Source organism: Oratosquilla oratoria, chromosome 30 (genome assembly GCF_046742065.1).
Source record: "Oratosquilla oratoria isolate Oo_2021 chromosome 30, ASM4674206v1, whole genome shotgun sequence".
NCBI classification, from domain to species: domain Eukaryota; kingdom Metazoa; phylum Arthropoda; class Malacostraca; order Stomatopoda; family Squillidae; genus Oratosquilla; species Oratosquilla oratoria.
This window is the reverse complement of record NC_134806.1, coordinates 48,518,282-48,537,923: the sequence shown is the minus strand read 5'-3', so window position 1 is coordinate 48,537,923 and position 19,642 is coordinate 48,518,282. Positions and strand designations below refer to the sequence as shown.

Sequence of the window (19,642 nt, the reverse complement as noted above, 5' to 3'; positions counted from 1 at the left end):
GGGCGGCTTCAGCGATTGCCGCCTTGGCTTGTTCGAATGCCTGGGTCGCTTCGGAAGACCATCTCACAGGTTTGACCGACCGCTTGGAATGGTTCTTGGTGAGGTCGTTCAAGGGAGCGAGTTTTGCAGCTGCGTTGGGGATGAATCTGTGGTAATAATTGACGATTCCTAGGAATCGTCGGAGCATCTTGATGGTTGTTTGCTGTGGGAAATCTTGGATTGTGTCTACTTTCTGAGGGAGAGGATACAGACCTGCTGTTGAGATGCGGTGTCCGAGGAAGTCGAGAGATGAAACTCCGAGGAGACACTTGGACGGATGTACCCGGAGGCCATAATCTTGGAGGCGGCGGAAGAGGAGGCGGAGGTGTTGGCGGTGTTGGTCGTGGGTATCGGAGGCTACGAGGATGTCGTCGATGTAAACGGTGATGAAGTCGAAGTCTCTGAGGGCATAGTCTATGAACCTCTGGAACGTCTGGGCGGCATTCCGGAGGCCAAAGGCCATCATCTTCCACTCGAAGAGGCCGAACGGAGTGGCTATGGCTGTCTTCTGGACGTCTTCCGGCGCTACAGGGATTTGATGAAACGCCCTGACCAGGTCAATTTTGGAGAAGACCTGCTTCCCGTGAAGCTTGAAGTGGAAGTCTTGAGCGTGAGGGATGGGGTAGCGGTCGGGCTTCGTGATGCGGTTAAGTTGACGGTAGTCACCGCAAGCCCGCCATTGGGTGGGCGGTGGGGGTGGCTTGGGAACCATGTGGAGTGGTGATGCCCAAGCACTCTCCGATGGTTGGATGATGTCCTGGTCTAGGAGTTCTTGGAACTCCTGTTTGGCAGCGGCCAACTTCTCTGGGGAAAGTCGTCGAGGCTTGCTGTGTACTGGCGGTCCAAATGTCTGGATGTGGTGCATGATGTTGTGAGGGGTGGTGGTGGTGTTGGTCTTGTCTGGCGATGTTAGCTGGGGAAACTCCTGCAGGATGCGTACATAATCGCCAGCGGACTGGAGGGACGATATCTGGTGGGATTTGGCGTTAGTGGTGGTTCCCGGTATGCTTGTCGTGCCGTGGTACAAGCAGTTATCCTTGGCGTTTACTACCATATTGTAATGCTGGAGGAAGTCGTAGCCAAGAATGGGGTGCTGGACCGCTGCTATGACGAATGTCCAAGGGAACTTGACATCGTGGAGGTCCAGGACGCTGTGGTGGCTGCCGTACGTTGCAATGGGCGTACCGTTGGCTGCAAGCAGGTCGTAGGATGGCCACCGTGTACCGTGGTTGGGTTCTTCCGTCGGGGGTATGATGCTGACGGCTGAGCCCGTGTCTACCAGAAAAGAGAGGCCAGAGTGGCGATCACGCACTGAGAGGAGGGTGTGAGTATGGTTAGCGGGGGTAGGAGTGCTTACCGACCCCCGCGTTTGGCGTTTCCCTGCGACCAGCTGCATGGTTGTGTGCATCTGAGCGCCTTGGCTCCGAAGCGGGTATGGTACCAACAGGAGGCAGTATCCTGTCGTGGAGCGGGGCTAGGTGGTGGTTGAGGGGGGGTTCCCTTCTCGGCAAGCAACTGGTTGAGCAAGGTCTTCATGTCGGCGACTTCCTGCCGTAGTTGCTGCATACTTTGGTCACTGGCACTATATGACATGGGAATGTTTTCACTCACAGCACTATGGTCGGTAACACCTGGGTTGTCACTACACTTTGCGCGAACACTATGCACTGGTTTGTGTACCGAGGTATGTCGCTGGAACAACCTATCTGCTATTTCGCAGTATTGTTCGTCGTCCTTATCGCCGGCTAAAGCTTCCAGGTGTAAGTGGAGGGCGTCCGGCATCTTGGAGAGGTGAATGGAGCGGAGGAGTTCCTTGGGCAATGCCACCTTTGCACGGGTGTTGAGGTTGGCCATACGGGTGTATAGCTGTGAGGGGGTGGTGTCGCCGAGTTCGCTCTGCTGGATATCTCGGTAGAGCTGGTCGTCAGGCCTGGCGCATAGCTTCCGTAAGGCAGTCTTGAGGGCGGCACACTTGCCTTCTTCCGGAGGAGAAGAGACCGCGTTACGGACAAGGGCGATGACGTCCGTTGGTAGAGCGGCGATGTACGCGCCGAAGGCTTGGTGGTCTGGAACGTCACCTTGAGTGGCTAAATAGGCTTCTGTGTGAAGTAGCCAGCTCTCCAAGTCACGGGAGAAACTGGGAAGTTTCACTTGTGAATTTTCCATAATCCTGGTTGTCTTTCACCGGGGTCACCAATTTGTAGTGGTTTGGTTCGAACAAGCCAGGGAAAATGAAATTCACTTTGGTCTCTTATTCTAATCTCTTTGGTAAAACCACAAGTAATAGCCACTGGTTAGTGGATCTGATCAGTCGTAGCTGGACGGTGAGCCTAACGTCAGAGGCGGTGGCGGCTGATGACGGCGAGGCTCGATGGAACTGCTACAAGACTGGACGAGATGTTGTTGCTGCTGCCGTGGCTATTACCATTCTCCCCTGACTAGCCGCCGCTGCCCTATTTAAGGGTCGCTCGCGGCTCAGCGTAGTTGGCAAGAGAGGTCGCTAGCCGCTCGAGAACCATTTGCTGGCTCCTGATTGGCTAGCTCATATTCACCTCTTGCCAACTATGGGAAGTGTGTGACCGCCTGTGGCTGCGTCACTACAAGTGTAAAAATGAGCCTCCATTCCTGCGGTCTATGTATAGAATATAAATAGAATGGCATATTATTGGTTATGCATGATATATTTATTTATTATCTTTAAATGTCACTATACTCATATTAATACATTAAAAGCAATATGAAAACGTTTTGATATTCATTTGACTTCCTCAGGTAGAGTCACTGTTAACATAAACGAAAACATAGCCGCAAGCTTAGATATTGTTATCGTTTGCCGCCAGCCAAAAAATCATCAAGCAAAACACTCCCTATGTGACAGGTAGGCAAGAGTTTGATAGCAAAGCAAGTACCACAAGCTAGTATGTTATTAAGAAATGCGTAGTGTGCCGCCACCAGATTGGTAGATGTGGTCTGGTTTTTCATGGGTTCCAATCGCCGCTACCAAATTCGTAGACAGAATGAAGGCGAATTACACATGCTTCTTTAGTCACTGTTTACATTCTATCACATCAGACGTGCAAATACTATACGCAAATTCACAAACTAGTAGGCTTTCGAAGGGTATCGCATTGATGGGTTAGTTTATGCATTATATGATTATTGGCTTGAATACTCAAAATAAGTTTAAAGTGCATAATTTTAATATTTAATTACTTGAAAAGTACGGATTTGCGACGGAAGTGATGTACACCATCGTTCATATCACAACATTTCCCACCAGAAACACATAAACCACATATCAAATTCTATGGTTGGGTGAAACTATTCAAAGAAAACCAGCATTTCAAAAATTGTATAGGGGGCTGTCTGCAGGGACGTTAAATTTTGTTTTGGGTTCGGATACTCAAAATTCAAAGAAAGCATTTCAAATAACAATAGCCCTTTAAGAACTAGGAAGTAGTTAACAGTATATACTGATGTTTTAGAACAACTCCAAGTTGTAAATAAACATTTTGACGTAAGTGTAGAATTGGGTATATGTAAAGATGTTTGCTTGTCTTTATTTCAAATCGCCACTGATGTTACTATAGACTTGTGGTACTTATATCTGGGGTTAAAAATATTCAGAATGATAAAAGCTACTTAATGATGCAGGTAAAAATTGGAACCTTGAGATCTAACATAAAGTAACCTAACCTAATTCTTGGTAACTTAAAGATGCTCGTCTTAGTGTTTTAAAAATCGTTGCCGACGTTACTATGAATTTATTATATATAAACATGGGCTAGCAGATGATATAGGGAAGGGTTGCAGATTGTCAAACATCTTAATGTAGAATTGGCAAACATCTTATGTAGAATCATTAGATAGATAGATAGACTTTATTTGACACTGAATCAATGTCCATGAAGTGCAAATAATGACAAGAACACATGGTTCAGAATAATAATTGCAAATTGCCGAGGATAACACAAAAAGCATGTACGCTTATTTCCATTGTGGTCCTCATCAGATTGTTATTCTACACTAAGTCGCACAGACAACATACATAGTGGGTTAAGGGGACCAGAGACAATCATGAGTAATACCAGTCAGTACACATATGACATATAAACATTGTTATAGTTTTGCTAATATTACTAAAATGTTTGTACACATAGAATGTTGAGACCAAAAATTGAGCACCATCACAAAAAGGAACATTGCATTAAGCAAAGGAACAACAAAATAATGCTAAATTGTAACAAAACAGTATGAGTGAGTACTAAATCAGAGTAGTACCATTAATATTATACTGCATTATTCTACAGCTGTATGAACATGTATGAGTGTGTACTATATCAGAGTAGTACCATTAATGATATACTACAATATTCTACAGCTGTATCATCATGTTATAGTGAAAGCTACACTGCAGCTAGGGTGACCCATTAATTAAATGGAACATTTTACGTGAATCTTAGGACGGAGTGGGCAATTAATATGTGCATTAGGGAGTAGTATATTATAACCTGAAGCGCCAGAGGTAGGGTACAGGGGACCAGTACTCATATAAGTAAAACAAGAAGGAGAATGAGGAAAAAGGTCAGATTATATCTGTTCTCGGACCCTACCTGAGACATATACCATATTATGACTAGCAAAACAAAGGTGGAAACCAATTTGTAACATCAATCATTGTTATACTAAACTAAACTTCTGAAGGACAAAAAAAGTGGGGAGGTCAGAACAGTTATGAGTGAAAGCAGATTTGGATGGTATTACTCATGGAATCAGGTATCCCTCACTAAGCTAGTAGTGCATAAAATCAAAGGCTGTTCTCTGTCCATAGCTGAGACATATAGTAACCCTTGACTTTTCTCTTGAAGGTAACCTTGCTATTTGACTTCTTAATGGACACAGGTAGTGAGTTCCATAGTTGAGCACCTGTGAAGTGAAAGCTGTTTTTGGTGAAGGGACCTGCATGAGGTACAATAAGAGACTTTCGACTGTTCCGGGTTCGGTTCTCAGCTGATAATGTAAAATTAAAGCTCACATATGAGGGAGCAGAATTATGAACGACATTGTAAACCTGGTTTAGTTTCAGCTGCTGGACACGATATTTTACAGGTAACATTCTACCTTGCCAAATTCTTCTATACCAATATGACTATGATGAGGTAAATTTAGTATGAATCTAATGATCTTATTTTATGCAACCTATAGCCGAGATTGGTTTTTTCTGCTCAGACTACTGTACCAAGAGCTACAAGCGTAATCAAAGTGATGTTGTAACAAGGCTGATACCAGAAGCTTTCCAAGATAGGTTACCTCTTGTTTTGACTCCAAGACATTAACCCCACATCTGACCTGTACATCGCTGTGTTTCCTGAGGTTGGGTTTTGATGCGAAGACAATACTTTCCGTTTTACCGAGGTGTAAAGACAGCCTATTATCTATGAGCCAGTCCTGGACCGATGACAGTTCGACACTCAATTTCTCCTCTTCTTCTACCTGAGACAATTAGTGCGGAGTCATCTGCAAATAGCAGTAACTTACAGTTCACCACACCTGGCATGTCGTTAATATAGACCAGGAACAGTAGCGATCCTAGAATTGAACCTTGTGGTACACCACAAGTTATCTCTCTGTCATCTGAGCAGGCTTCATTTACCTGTACAAGTTGTTTGCGACCTGTAAGGTAGGACTTGAACCAGCCAATATTCGCCACTCCTAATGCCTGAAGTTTTTTCAATAAAATGTCATGAAAATTATCTTTTATACAATTATCTTGTCTCAAATACAGGCATACATATACCAAATTATTTTTCCCCCTACACGGGGGTGTAGCCAAAAAGAAAAAGGCATAGAAACCACTCCCACCCATTCCATTTCCTTTATATTCCACTCCCCTCTTGGCATCTCCTGGATGACGGGTGATCCCTGTATCCTGTCCACTGCCCTGGGTAAGAAGTAGTGTTGCAAGACAGCACATATACAGCAAGGCAGCTTCATAAATTTGACGACCCCCCCCTCTCCGTCCCCTCATGCAGAAAAGGAGAAGATGGGGAGAAACCCCTTCGGTCTACATCAAATTTTTTCTCATACATACTTCCTCACCCCCCATCCCCCCACCCACTCTCTCTCATGCATCACAGCATCATCTATACACAACCCCTCTCCATTCACCCCTATCTTCTATCCTCTCCTGTCCTTCCTCCACAGACATTCCTCTCTTTTGTAATGCCCCTTTCACCCCATCCATCCATCTCATCCTAGGACGTCCCCTCATATTCACTCCTTCCACCTCTGCCTTCCACACCTCTTTTACTAATCTTTCTTCACTCATTCTTTCCATTTGTCCAAACCATTTTAATACTCTTTCATCAACCCTATCTCCCAGTTCCCTTTCCACCCCTGTTCTCCTCCTCACCGCCTCATTTCTCACTCCAGCCTAGTAACCCCTATCATATTTCTTAGGCATTTCATCTCAAACACATTCAAACTCCTCTCTTCCTCTCTCATGTTCCATGTTTCTGCCCCGTACAATGCTATTGGCACAATCACTCCTTCATATAACCTCCTCTTAGCATCCATTCCCAGATGTCTATCTCTCATTAAACTTTTCAATCCACCAAGGCATTTACTTGCCTCTTTCAATCTACATTCTTCCTCCACCTCCACTCCTCCCTTCCCTGCCACATTCGCACCCAAGTATCTAAAACTATCCACTTTCTCCAGTCTTTCACCCTTAATGCTTACTTCCAGCCTACTGTCACTCTCTCCCCTTGTACATCTCATCACCTTACTTTTACCCACATTTATCTTCAGCTTCCTTCTTTCATATGCCTTCTCAAACTCTGTCACTAACTTCCTCAATCCCTCCTCTGATCCTGCTACAAGCGCAGTGTCTTCAGCAAACGACAGCTGGCTCACCTCCCACTTTTCTCCATTTTCTTTAATCATCTCCAACCCATGACCTACTACCCTCGCATTTACCTCTCGCACCACCCCGTACATGTAAAGATTGAACAGCCAGGGCAACATAACACATCCCTGATGAAGTCCCACCTTTACCTCAAACCATTCATTCTCTCCATTTCTAATCCTAACACAAGCTCTACTACTTTCTTGACTGCTGTTAACAGCTTTCCTCCTATCCCATATATCTGCAGTACCTCCTACAGTGCCTTTCTGCCTACCCTGTCATAAGCCTTTTCCAGATCCATAAAAGCCCAAAAAACATCCTTACCTTCCCCTATAGCTTTCTCACATATCTGTCTTACCACAAAAATCTGATCTACACAACCCCTACTTGTCCTAAACCCACACTGTTCCTCACCAATTACTCCCTCTATTCCTCTCCTAATCCTCTCAATCAAGACCCTCCCATAAGCCTTCCCAACTACACCTAACAAAACTGATGCCTCTGAAACTACTACACTGACACTTGTCCCCCTTTCCTTTGTAAAGTGGAACTACACAGGCACTCCTCCAATCCTCAGGCACTCTACCCTCTCTTAAACAAACATTAAACAACCTCACGAGCCAGTTCACCATAGCTGTACCTCCTTTCTTCAGACATTCTGCATGGCATCCATGCAGACCAGGTGCCTTACCTGCTTTCATCATCTTAACAGCTGCTTTCACTTCATCCTTCCCTATTTCTCCTTCATTTTCCTCACTCATCACTCTCATTTTCTTGGCAATTCCCACTGCAACTACCTTTCCCTCCCTATCCTCCTTCACATTTAGCAACTCCCTAAAATACTCTGCCCACCTTCCTCTCACTGCCTTCTCTTCCATTATCATCTCTCCATCTGCACCTTTTACCTTTTCTTCTCTACTTGATTCGCCTCCTCTTTCTCTTTTATTTTCCTTCCAAAATATCTTTTTATTGCTTTCAATTTTTTTTGTCATACTCGTACCCCATTTCACATCTGCTCTGTTCTTTGCCTCCTTTATCTTATGCTTAACTTTCCTTCTCTTTACTTTGTACCTCTCATACGATTCCCTCGTCCTACTTTCCAGCCAATCTATGAAAGCCTGCTTCTCTTCTACACATTTCTTTGCTTCCTCATCCCACCACTCACTACCCTTCTATTTCCTCCCGCCCACCTTGTTCCACACACCATCTTTGCACACCTTATGACTCCCTCCTTGAACCATCCCCATTCCTCCTCCACTCCTAGTTCTACTCTATCCTTTAGTGCCTCCCACTCCTCTTTCAGGTTCTTTTTATACTCACTCTCCTTTTTTTCCCCTCATTTAAGCAGTTCACTCTAAGTACCTCCCCACCTTCTGCCCTTTTCCTCTTTCTCCACCTATTCTCCACTCTCAATTTACCTTCCACCAGGAAAGGATCTGATATTCCCCCCTCCCCTTAGAGCATGTACATCCTTAACTCTTCCTACCATACTCCTGGTCACCACTATACAGTCCATTAACACTCTATCTGCCACCCTTCTATGCACTACCCTCTCCCATGTGTACTTATGCTTGACTTTCTTCCTAAACACTGTACATGCTATTATCAACTCTCTTTCAAGACACATCTCCACCATCGTTTCTCCACTACGATTTTTACCTGGAACTCCATACTTCCCAATCACTCCATCTATTGGTTCCTTTCCTACCCAAGCATTAAGGTCTCCCAATACAACTACATTGACATTTCTCCCTAATCCCTCCATGCACTCATTTATATCTACCCAAAAAGCCTCCATTTCCTCTATGCTCCTCTCACTACCAACTCCATACGCACTTACAAAAAACCCACGTCTCCCTTCCCAGCTTCACCTTCATCCACATCAACCTTGATGAAACCTCCTTCCACTCCACTACCCGCTTACTTATCTCTTCACTTACTAGTATAGCCACCCCTTTTCTCACTCATCCCCTCTTCACTCCTGAGTACCTCCCAGCTACACTCCCAAACTCACAGATGCCTTTTCCTTTCATTTTAGTTTCACTCAAAGCCAGCACATCTTTCTTCTCACAAACATTCTGCCTATCTCTTCCCTTTTACTCTCATCTGTACCACATCCACACACATAAAAAAACCCAAACCTTAGGGTACTGGTTAGAAAACTTCCAGACCCTCTTGTGGCTTTCCTTCTTTTTTAGGAATGTCCCCTTTTGGGGCTACAGGTAGCATGACTCCTAAACCCATCCCCGTCCCGTTTTTTGTCGCCTTTTACGACTCAAGTGGAAAGATTTGGTGGTAGCATTCTCTTCCCCCACCACAGGGTCGGCGAAAAAAAGGAAATGAATATTCAGAGAAATGGTACAGGACAGTAACAAGGGGTTGGGGGACAGCATAACGGAGGGATAGTCGTAGTATAAAAGTGTCATCATTTCTCTATGAACAGAGTTTTCCTCCATCACAGACAAAATGATGTGTGGCTCTGGTCCATAGGGGCACCCCATATAGATCCTAAAGTATGAACTGCATGCTACTTTGCCACAATAACATGCAGCCAATACCCCAGATGGGGTGAAGGAATACCCCAGACGGGGTAAACATCGAAAAATCTATTCCCCATGAGGGAGAGACTGGGTAGGTTAGATATCGTCAGAATAGGAGAATACTGTGCTTGATTTATCTTTTATTTGAAAAATGTTGTTGTCATATCTCTCATTAATAACTGGCTTTGCATGCTTCTCTAAATCGCAATACTTATTTCCTAATGCAGCCTCCATATGGGGGTGGGGGTTTAGTACAGACAAGTTATTTCCAATTGAAATGGCACCCCCGATGAGGTCAAATCAACAGGAAAACTGTTGGGAAAAAATTGCCTGTTGGGTATTTTCTGAATGTTAGGATTTATACCCCTGAATGCAGTGTAACTTTGGATAATACAATATGTTTTTTCCACCTAATTTACCTCAAGTTCATTGAGGGATGATCTTGTAGACCAGTAAGATAATATCTGAAGTCAGGTATGACATGAGTGCAAATGTTCATTGTGATTTTATTCGTGGTTAGAATCTAATTGGATTGCGGATCCTGTTTACCATGTGTATTTTATCCAAACTGCACTAAGTAATTGTCTTGGCTGACATCCCATAAATGTCAATAAAACTGGTATCTATCACCAAGACATGATGATCAGGAGAGGTATGTAGCAATATCTTTGGGTAGCATGAACTATTGAATGGCCAGAAGTTGCAGTGTCAAGCAAAAAAATTGCCAGGAGAACCTTCTATTCATAACAAGGTCTGTATTTCTGTCACAGGATGAAGTTTATGGATTCCCTAGGCACCAAGAACTCAAGTTTAAATGCCAGTAGAGGAAAACTATTGACAGCAGTAACGTGATACATGCTTGTCAGGCACTGACAAGATCAGAGGTCTCCAAAGTGGTTGATATCAATCTATGGCAGTCAAAGCAAGTTATTTTACCTATGTGCATTACCTTGCATTTACTTGTGCTAAATTTCATTAGTGACTTATCAGACCATTGCTGTAATTTATCTAAATCTTGAATATCTAATTGGTTTAAGTGATCATTTGCCATTCCGCTTAATTTTGTATCATCAGCAAATTTGGAAACAATAGATTTTAGTCCGTGGTCTATATCATACTATGAATAGAAGTGGCCAAAGAATGGAACCCTGAGGAACTCCACTCGTAACATTTTTCCAACCAGAAGTATTTTCTATTCAAAAGAACTCTCGATCATTCAACCAATTACTAGTCCAACTTAATAGGCTACCACTTATTCCATGTGAAGCTAATTTAGTAAGTTGTCTTTCGTGGGGGACGGTATCAAAAGCTTTTGCAAAGTATAGATATATTAAATCTATATTGTTTTTGTCATGATTGGAGATAACTGTGTTGTAGAATTCAAGTTAGTCACGCAAGAAAGTTGCCGTCTGAAACCATGCTGGCTATCATTTATCAAACAGTTACTTTCTTAATGATGTTTGATAGCATCTCTGATGATAATTTCCATTAATTTTTCCTACTATTGAAGTCAAACTTATAGGCCTTTAGTTATTTGGATTCTTTTTGTTGCCTTCAGATATGATGGATTTCTAGAAAATAATTTCTAATGGAACAGCAATCTCATTTTTCATTTCCTTTAAGATTCTTGGATGCCAACCGTCATGTCCTGGTGTGTTATCTTTGAGTTTCTCTATACACCAAACGTGGTGGTCTGAAACTTTGCCACAGTTAACTTGGCGATGTGTCAAACGTGATCCTCTTGTTAGATACCTAGGCATTGTTATAACCACCAAGGATCACTAGTCTCCCTTTGCACATATTGGCCATTGCCATCCAGCTAATGATGTTGCAGTTGACAAACCGAACCAGATCTTCACTTTTGTGAGTGCCAGTGTTGCTGATGCAGTGAACGCTCGTTTACCAGCCGCTGATACATGCAAGCGTGTGCTGAGGAGGGCCCGTGCCAGTAACCGTCCCAAAGAGCCCCAGCCTCTTCATGAACTTATCATTAGTGGTAAATGGGCTGTGACAGCAGGCGACTCTCCAATTCAGTTCCTCCTACATGAAAGTGACCCCGATTCTGATGAGCGTGTCATCATCTTTGCCACAGAAGAACGTCTCCAGTAGCTAGCAGCAGCAGCAACAGCAGCAGATACTTGGTGCATGGATGGCAACTTGGCCATGTGCCCGTCAGTCTTCATGCAACTGTATGTTATCCAGGGAAGAGTTGATAGTGTTTTCCTACCCCTCGCCTATGCCCTTCTTCAACGGAAGATTGCCAATGACCGCGTAGGCAGTGTTGCACCCATCACCTTTCGCCGTGTTCCTGCAATGTTTCCGCCCGAACTGTGGAACATGCATGAAGTCACTTTGGATAATCAACCCCGTACCAACAACATCAGTGAGGGAGGGCTGGAACAAGTTTTCATCCCTTGTTGGCCACCATCATCCATCCATCTGGAAGTTAGTAGAGTGCCTGAAAGCCGAATGTGCCAGAGTCACCACAGTGTTGCTCCAGACTAGAAATGGGTGTCCGGCCAAGGAAGCGTACCAAGCAGGTGTGCATGGAGCTTCAGTCTCGGTTACGCAACCTTTGTGAAGATAGGGTCTCTGACAAGAAGACCATTCCTCAGTTCCTCAGAGGGCTTAGCCATAATATTCGTGGTGGGCAACCCAACATCTAAACATGAACAGACTCTGATGCAGAAATGGTAAACAATATTGTGACTTTGCATATTAATGATTATTTTTCGGTAATGTGTGATATATGAATTGTGACATTTGCCACATTTTAAGTAATGAAAATTATTAAAATTAAATCATCATTATTTTATCGGCTCAATAAACTTCCCAGATTATTTAAAGTTGATCATTTAGTGATAATGAGTCATTTGACCGAAACGTCTAGGTCCGAATGATCCGGTCCGAAACGCCCTACAATTCTCAAACGTCACGTGATGACCCACAGTGGACAGAAAAAATTGAATGTGACCTGTGTGATGCAGTTTTCTCCCGAGAGGATCATCTCAAATGTCACGTGATGAACCATAGTGGAGAGAAGCCTTTCAAGTGTGACTTGTTTGATGCAGCTTACTCAGAAAAGAGTGCTCTCAAATATCACATAATGACCCACACTGGAGAAAAGCCTTTCAAATGTGACATGTGATGCAGCTTACTCAGAAAATAGTGCTCTTAAATGTCACATAATGACCCACACTGGAGAGAAGCCTACACCGGTGTTGGGTTTTGGTATCGAAACCTGGGGCAATGCACGCATGTGTAGTATAAATATTTGAGAAATTGTGCTTGTCCGTCTGTCTGCTTGAGTGCCATGGTATGTATGCCACGAAACTTCGACGATATGGAACCAATCGTTGCCAAAATTGGAACCTAGATTGGTCGTTATACTTGTGGATTAATTATAATAATCATGCCAAATTACAGCAAACAGGATTGGCTCTCTCCGTTTGCTAAGTGTTGGAAAGCACTTGTTAAGAGGCAGTTGGATGTGCCAAATGAGATCATACATGTTATTTTGTTTATTTCTCAGTACTTCATGTAACATGTGGATTTCTCGTGATGTGTTTCCGCGTATTTCGACAAGTTTGAATTTTTTATGATGAATTCCACCTGGTGCCATTTCTGCCCAAATTCACTTGTTTGTTCGCTTTTCATGTAGGGTGTGTGTGTGTGGGGGGGGTGTATCCCGGCAAATTGAAACTAATAAAGGATTCGCATGAATCACACAAACATTGATTTTTGATATCCTTGAGTATTGGATGGGCGAAAATATCACCAAGATTTTTTGTTTCCAGTTATGTGTGCTATTGTATATCATAGTTCTCTTAGTAATATTTATTCATTCACTCCCGTGGTTTGCTGTTTTTCACTTTACCAGTAACTTAGAATATTGAATCTTAGGCCACATAAAATTGGTGATTGCCTTTTAAAAAAGATTAAAGTGGAAATGAGTGTTTTTATTGTATATATTTTCTTTCACAAAAAATCTAGAGTTTATCATTTCATGACATCTTAAGATATACATTAGAAATACCCTCGCAATAGAAAAGTAAGTTTACAACTTGGACCTGTAAGATTCACCTAAACATCTGTCTTCTTTCTGGAACAATAAACCCAAGTGACATGTACAATCGCGGTTTTATTATCATTATTTTTATTATTGTTGCGTCAAAACTACCAGTACTTTCTCCCACCGATTGATTAGGCAGCAAATTTATATATTTAAAAGATATGTATATATATATATATAATATATATACATATAGGTGGTGTAAAAAGGTGCATAGACCAATATACCTGAGCACTAGGAACACATTGATAGACTCGACAAAAAGTGAGAGGGTACAGGGTGAACAAAGGCCACAGTGTGTATAAACGTGATTTAATTTATCTCCTTTTTCGTTCAAGTGTGTAGTCCACATGTCCAACTAAGTAATCCGTGACCAATGTTAACGGTGGTGGTTGATGGCGAGCAGTTTGGGTACGTAGGTGGGCACCTATTCGAGGGCTGGAACAATGTAACTGGTGTGGATATAATGTGCACACATCCCATTTTCATGAGTGATTTTAATAATCAATTTTACTGTTCTTTTTTAGGTCAGGAGAGAAGCCATTTAAGTGTGACCTGTGTGATTACCCTTTCTCACAAAAGGGTGATCTCAAACAACACATGGCCCACACAGGAGAGAAACCATTCCAGTGTGACCTGTGCAATAAAGCTTTTTCACATAAGGGTAATCTCAAATGTCACATGACCCACACAGGAGAGAAGCCATTCCAGTGTGACCAGTGCAATAAAGCTTTTTCACGTAAGGATTATCTCAAAAGTCACATGATGACCCACACGGGAGAGAAGCCATTTTAGTGTGACCTGTGTGATTCTGCTTTCCCACAAAAGTGTGATCTCAAACGTCACATGATGACCCACACAGGAGAGAAACCATTTCAGTGTGGCCTGTGTGATTCTTCTTTCCGCCGAAAGGCTAATCTCAACCTTCACATGATGACCCACACAGGAGAGAAGCCATTTCAATGTGACCTGTGTGATTCTGCTTTCCCACGAAAGGGTGATTTCAAACGTCACATGATGACCCACACGGGAGAGAAGCCATTTCAGTGTGACCTGTGTGATTCTGCTTTCCCACGAAAGGGTGATCTCAAACTTCACATGATGACCCACACAGGAGAGAAGCCATTTCAATGTGACCAGTGTGATTCTGCTTTCCCACGAAAGGCCAGTCTCAAACTTCACATGATGACCCACACAGGAGAGAAGCCATTTCAATGTGACCAGTGTGATTCTGCTTTCCCACAAAAGGGTGATCTCAACCTTCACATGATGACCCACACAGGAGAGAAACCATTTCAGTGTGGCCTGTGTGATTCTGCTTTCCCACGAAAGGGTGATTTCAAACGTCACATGATGACCCACACGGGAGAGAAGCCATTTCAGTGTGACCTGTGTGATTCTGCTTTCCCACGAAAGGGTGATCTCAAACGTCACATGAAGACCCATACGGGAGAGAAGCCATTTCAGTGTGACCTGTGTGATTCTGCTTTCCCAAGAAAGGGTTATCTCAAACTTCACATGATGACCCACACAGGAGAGAAGCCATTTCAATGTGACCAGTGTGATTCTGCTTTCCCACGAAAGCGTGATCTCAAACTTCACATGATGACCCACACAGGAGAGAAACCATTTCAGTGTGGCCTGTGTGATTCTGCTTTCCGCCGAAAGGCTAATCTCAACCTTCACATGATGACCCACACAGGAGAGAAGCCATTTCAGTGTGACCTGTGTGATTCTGCTTTCTCACTAAGGGGTCATCTCAATCGTCACATGAAGACCCACACAGGAGAGAAGCCATTTCAGTGTGGCCTGTGTGATTCTGCTTTCCCACTAAAGGGTGATCTCACACTTCACATCATGACCCACACAGGAGAGAAGCCATTTCAGTGTGGCCTGTGTGATTCTGCTTTCCCACGAAAGGCTAATCTCAAAGATCACATGATGACCCACACAGGAGAGAAGCCATTTCAGTGTGGCCTGTGTGATTCTGCTTTCCGCCGAAAGGCTAATCTCAACCTTCACATGATGACCCACACAGGAGAGAAGCCATTTCAGTGTGACCTGTGTGATTCTGCTTTCCCACAAAAGGCTAGTCTCAAAGTTCACATGATGACTCACACAGGAGAGAAGCCATTTCAGTGTGACCTGTGTGATTCTGCTTTCTCGCTAAAGGGTAAACTCAAAGATCACATGATGACCCACACAGGAGAGAAGCCATTCCAGTGTGACCAGTGCAATAAAGCTTTTTCACGTAAGGCTAATCTCAAAGATCACATGATGACCCACACAGGAGAGAAGCCATTCCAGTGTGACCTGTGCAATAAAGCTTTTTCACATAAGAGTCATCTCAAAAGTCACATGGTGACCCACACGGGAGAGAAGCCATTTCAGTGTGACCAGTGTGATTCAGCTTTCTCGCTAAAGGCTAGTCTCAAAGATCACATGATGACCCACACAGGAGAGAAGCCATTCCAGTGTGACCAGTGCAATAAAGCTTTTACACGTAAGACTAATCTCAAAGTTCACATGATGACCCACACAGGAGAGAATCCATTTCAGTGTGGCCTGTGTGATTCTGCTTTCCCACAAAAGGGTGATCTCAAACTTTACATGATGACTCACACAGGAGAGAAGCCATTTCAGTGTGACCTGTGTGATTCTGCTTTCTCGCTAAATTGTAAACTTAAAGATCACATGATGACCCACACAGGAGAGAAGCCATTTCAGTGTGACCTGTGTGATTCTGCTTTCCCACAAAAGGCTAATCTCAAAGTTCACATGATGACTCACACAGGAGAGAAGCCATTTCAGTGTGACCTGTGTGATTCTGCTTTCTCGCTAAAGGGTAAACTCAAAGATCACATGATGACCCACTCAGGGGAGAAGCTATTCCAGTGTGACCAGTGCAATAAAGCTTTTTCACGTAAGGCTAATCTCAAAGATCACATGATGACCCACACAGGAGAGAAGCCATTCCAGTGTGACCTGTGCAATAAAGCTTTTTCACATAAGAGTCATCTCAAAAGTCACATGGTGACCCACACGGGAGAGAAGCCATTTCAGTGTGACCAGTGTGATTCAGCTTTCTCGCTAAAGACTAGTCTCAAAGATCACATGATGACCCACACAGGAGAGAAGCCATTCCAGTGTGACCAGTGCAATAAAGCTTTTACACGTAAGGCTAATCTCAAAGTTCACATGATGACCCACACAGGAGAGAATCCATTTCAGTGTGGCCTGTGTGATTCTGCTTTCCCACGAAAGGGTGATCTCAAACTTCACATGATGACTCACACAGGAGAGAAGCCATTTCAGTGTGACCTGTGTGATTCTGCTTTCTCGCTAAATTGTAAACTCAAAGATCACATGATGACCCACACAGGAGAGAAGCCATTCCAGTGTGACCAGTGCAATAAAGCTTTTTCACGTAAGGATAATCTCAAAGATCACATGATGACCCACACAGGAGAGAAGCCATTCCAGTGTGACCTGTGCAATAAAGCTTTTTCACAAAAGAGTCATCTCAAAAGTCACATGGTGACCCACACGGGAGAGAAGCCATTTCAGTGTGACCAGTGTGATTCAGCTTTCTCAAGAAATTCTAGTCTCAAACGTCACATGATGACCCACACGGGAGAGAACCCATTTTAGTGTGACCTGTGTGATTCTGCTTTCTCGCAAAATGCTAGTCTCAAACGTCACATGGTGACCCGTGTACACTGTTACAATTACTATTAATATTTTCATTGTTATCATTAGCATTGTCATCATATTTACCACTTGCTAAGCATTATCATTATTATTACATTTGCCACAATGAATTTTTAATGTTCACACTTGTCACCAACTATGGTACCACGGGGAGGTAGAGGCCCACCCCATGTATATAATGCCCACAGCCTGTTTATACACCATTCCTTTGAAGAATCATACCTGCGAAACTAGTCAGGAATAAACTCTAGACTAAGACTCCTGTGTTTCCTACTCCGCTTACATATATATATATATATTTGTATATATATATATATATATATATATATATATATATATATATGAAGGGTGCGAGAGGGAGGGAGGGGGTGGGTTAAGGAAGGAACGCGGAATGATGTAAGATATATAATTGTTGATTTCCCGATTATGTTTGTACACTCTGAAGAAGCTCTGTTAAGAGCGAAACGTCAGTTAATAAAACTTCAACGGTTCTCGGTGTTTATCTCACCACCCTGCCACTCATTTTGTCGTCCATTCCTCGATATATATATATATATATATATATATATATATATATATATGTGTGTGTGTGTGTGTGCATATATATATATATATTTATATGTATATATATATATATATATATATAAAGCGTTACCACTATCGCCGCCCTTATAAAATCCTCCATATGGATATAGCGAGTCACTTCTGTTCGGGAAAATGAAATGAATGAATCCCCGACAGGACATATATTGTACAAGATCCTACGGGAGCTTAGCGGTGACGTGAACCAACGAACTTTCTCCTCCGCCGTTACACCAGATTCCTTCTTTCAAGTCTTGACGGCATAATAATCTCGAGTCAATATTTTTCTTGCTTACACAAGGGTTCTACTCTCTTTTCTACCTATCAAGACCTTGCAAGACAGGTTATTTATTATATGTATTATATTTTGCATGAGGCTAAGGCGGGAAGTCCACCCGTGCAGGGAGTTTGTATACATGTACTATATAGAATTATTTGATAAAATAAAAAAAAATGTGAAAGTTTGTATGCATGTACTATATAAGATAATGTTTTTAAAATAAAAAATATTGTATAAAAAGATTCTTAACCCTAATACAACAATCGGCAGACCATTACGGCATAGCTACTATATTGTGTTTTTTTCTCCCTCATTTTCGTCTCCAATCGTTGATAGCTAGTGATAAAAAGTTGACATGAAAAGATTCTTAACCTAACCTAATACATATACATAATATATAAAGATCTCGTATAGGCTATGTTGTAACCACTTTTATGACATTGCAATGTTAATATTAACGAAGCCATGGAACATTTTGAAAAAAAGTCCAATCAAATGAGCCCACATTCTGTGTTTGGATAGACGTTCCTCATAGAGACTGTGTTTGCACTGAAGCTGATGTAGTAGATTGCCAAAGAGTCCTAGGACATGGCAGCCAGGGGAGGTGAAATGTCAGCCGTTTGTTTGCAGTTACGTTGGTATAGACGAAGCAAGAATGCTAGGACAGAAAGAGAAGAAGAGAAAATAACAACACCTGGTGTTCCCAGGAGGTCGCACATCCAAGTACTAACCAGACCCAACGCTGGTTAACTTCGCTCATCGGCCGAAAAGCGGTGGGTTCAAAAGTTGTATGGCCGTTGGCAACGATTTCTCGTACTTCACAACTTTTTATCTCTACTTCCACGCTACCAAGTAGGTGGACGAGGTGTTGTGTTGCGACGTTGGATCGTGCGTTGCATTTGGGACACTTTTTTGCCTTAATAATGTTTGACAGCGAAAGGTGTGGTTGTGGCTGGAAAATCATTATTACACTCTCGTAACTTACACAATATTTATACTTAAAAGTGACTGATGAAAGAAACCCACCAGTAAGTCCTCGCAACGAGAGATACAAACACTTAAGATGTTTACAGCAGGCGCGCGCGTGATGTTTGGATGTGGTCTGGCAATGGGAGCGAATGGTTAATGAGGTGCAAGTTATGGTGGGTGAGGTGTTATGTTGCGACGTTGGATAGTGTTTTTTACAAAATCAATTAATGACTTGTCTCATTTGATACCTTTAAAGGAAAAGGTCAATTTTATCTTCAATTATCCCAACAACTTGTTCAGTAAAGTCGTCAATATACATCAGATCCACGAGTAATACAATTCCTGCAGTTTACAAATTACCTTGTTTAGATTGTAAGGATGTATATTGGGGACAGACAGGTCGAGATCTCACTACCAGGGTCAAGGAGCACAAGAACTCTGTAAAATACCGGCAGGAAAATTCCGCGGTATTTCAGCACGTCGCCAACAAAAACCACCGGATAAATTGGGACGATGCTGAAATAATTTACAAATCCAAATGT

The 19,642-nt window shown here is 42.8% G+C and overlaps 1 protein-coding gene across 1 annotated transcript; it reads left to right on the top strand.

Moving 5' to 3' along the window:
• The first annotated feature begins 2,826 nt into the window (after positions 1–2,826).
• On the top strand, positions 2,827–17,552 carry LOC143041168 (uncharacterized). The gene is made up of 2 exons (XM_076212991.1): positions 2,827–2,917; positions 14,086–17,552. Exon 2 carries the CDS (start codon positions 14,405–14,407, stop codon positions 17,207–17,209), a length of 2,805 nt encoding a protein of 934 aa, XP_076069106.1. The 5' UTR covers positions 2,827–2,917; positions 14,086–14,404; the 3' UTR covers positions 17,210–17,552.
• The last annotated feature ends 2,090 nt before the right edge of the window (positions 17,553–19,642 follow it).

Bases quoted from the DNA above. Each gene is read 5' to 3' on its own strand.
- LOC143041168 (XM_076212991.1), top strand. From the start codon at position 14,405: ATGATGACCCACACAGGAGAGAAACCATTTCAGTGTGGCCTGTGTGAT.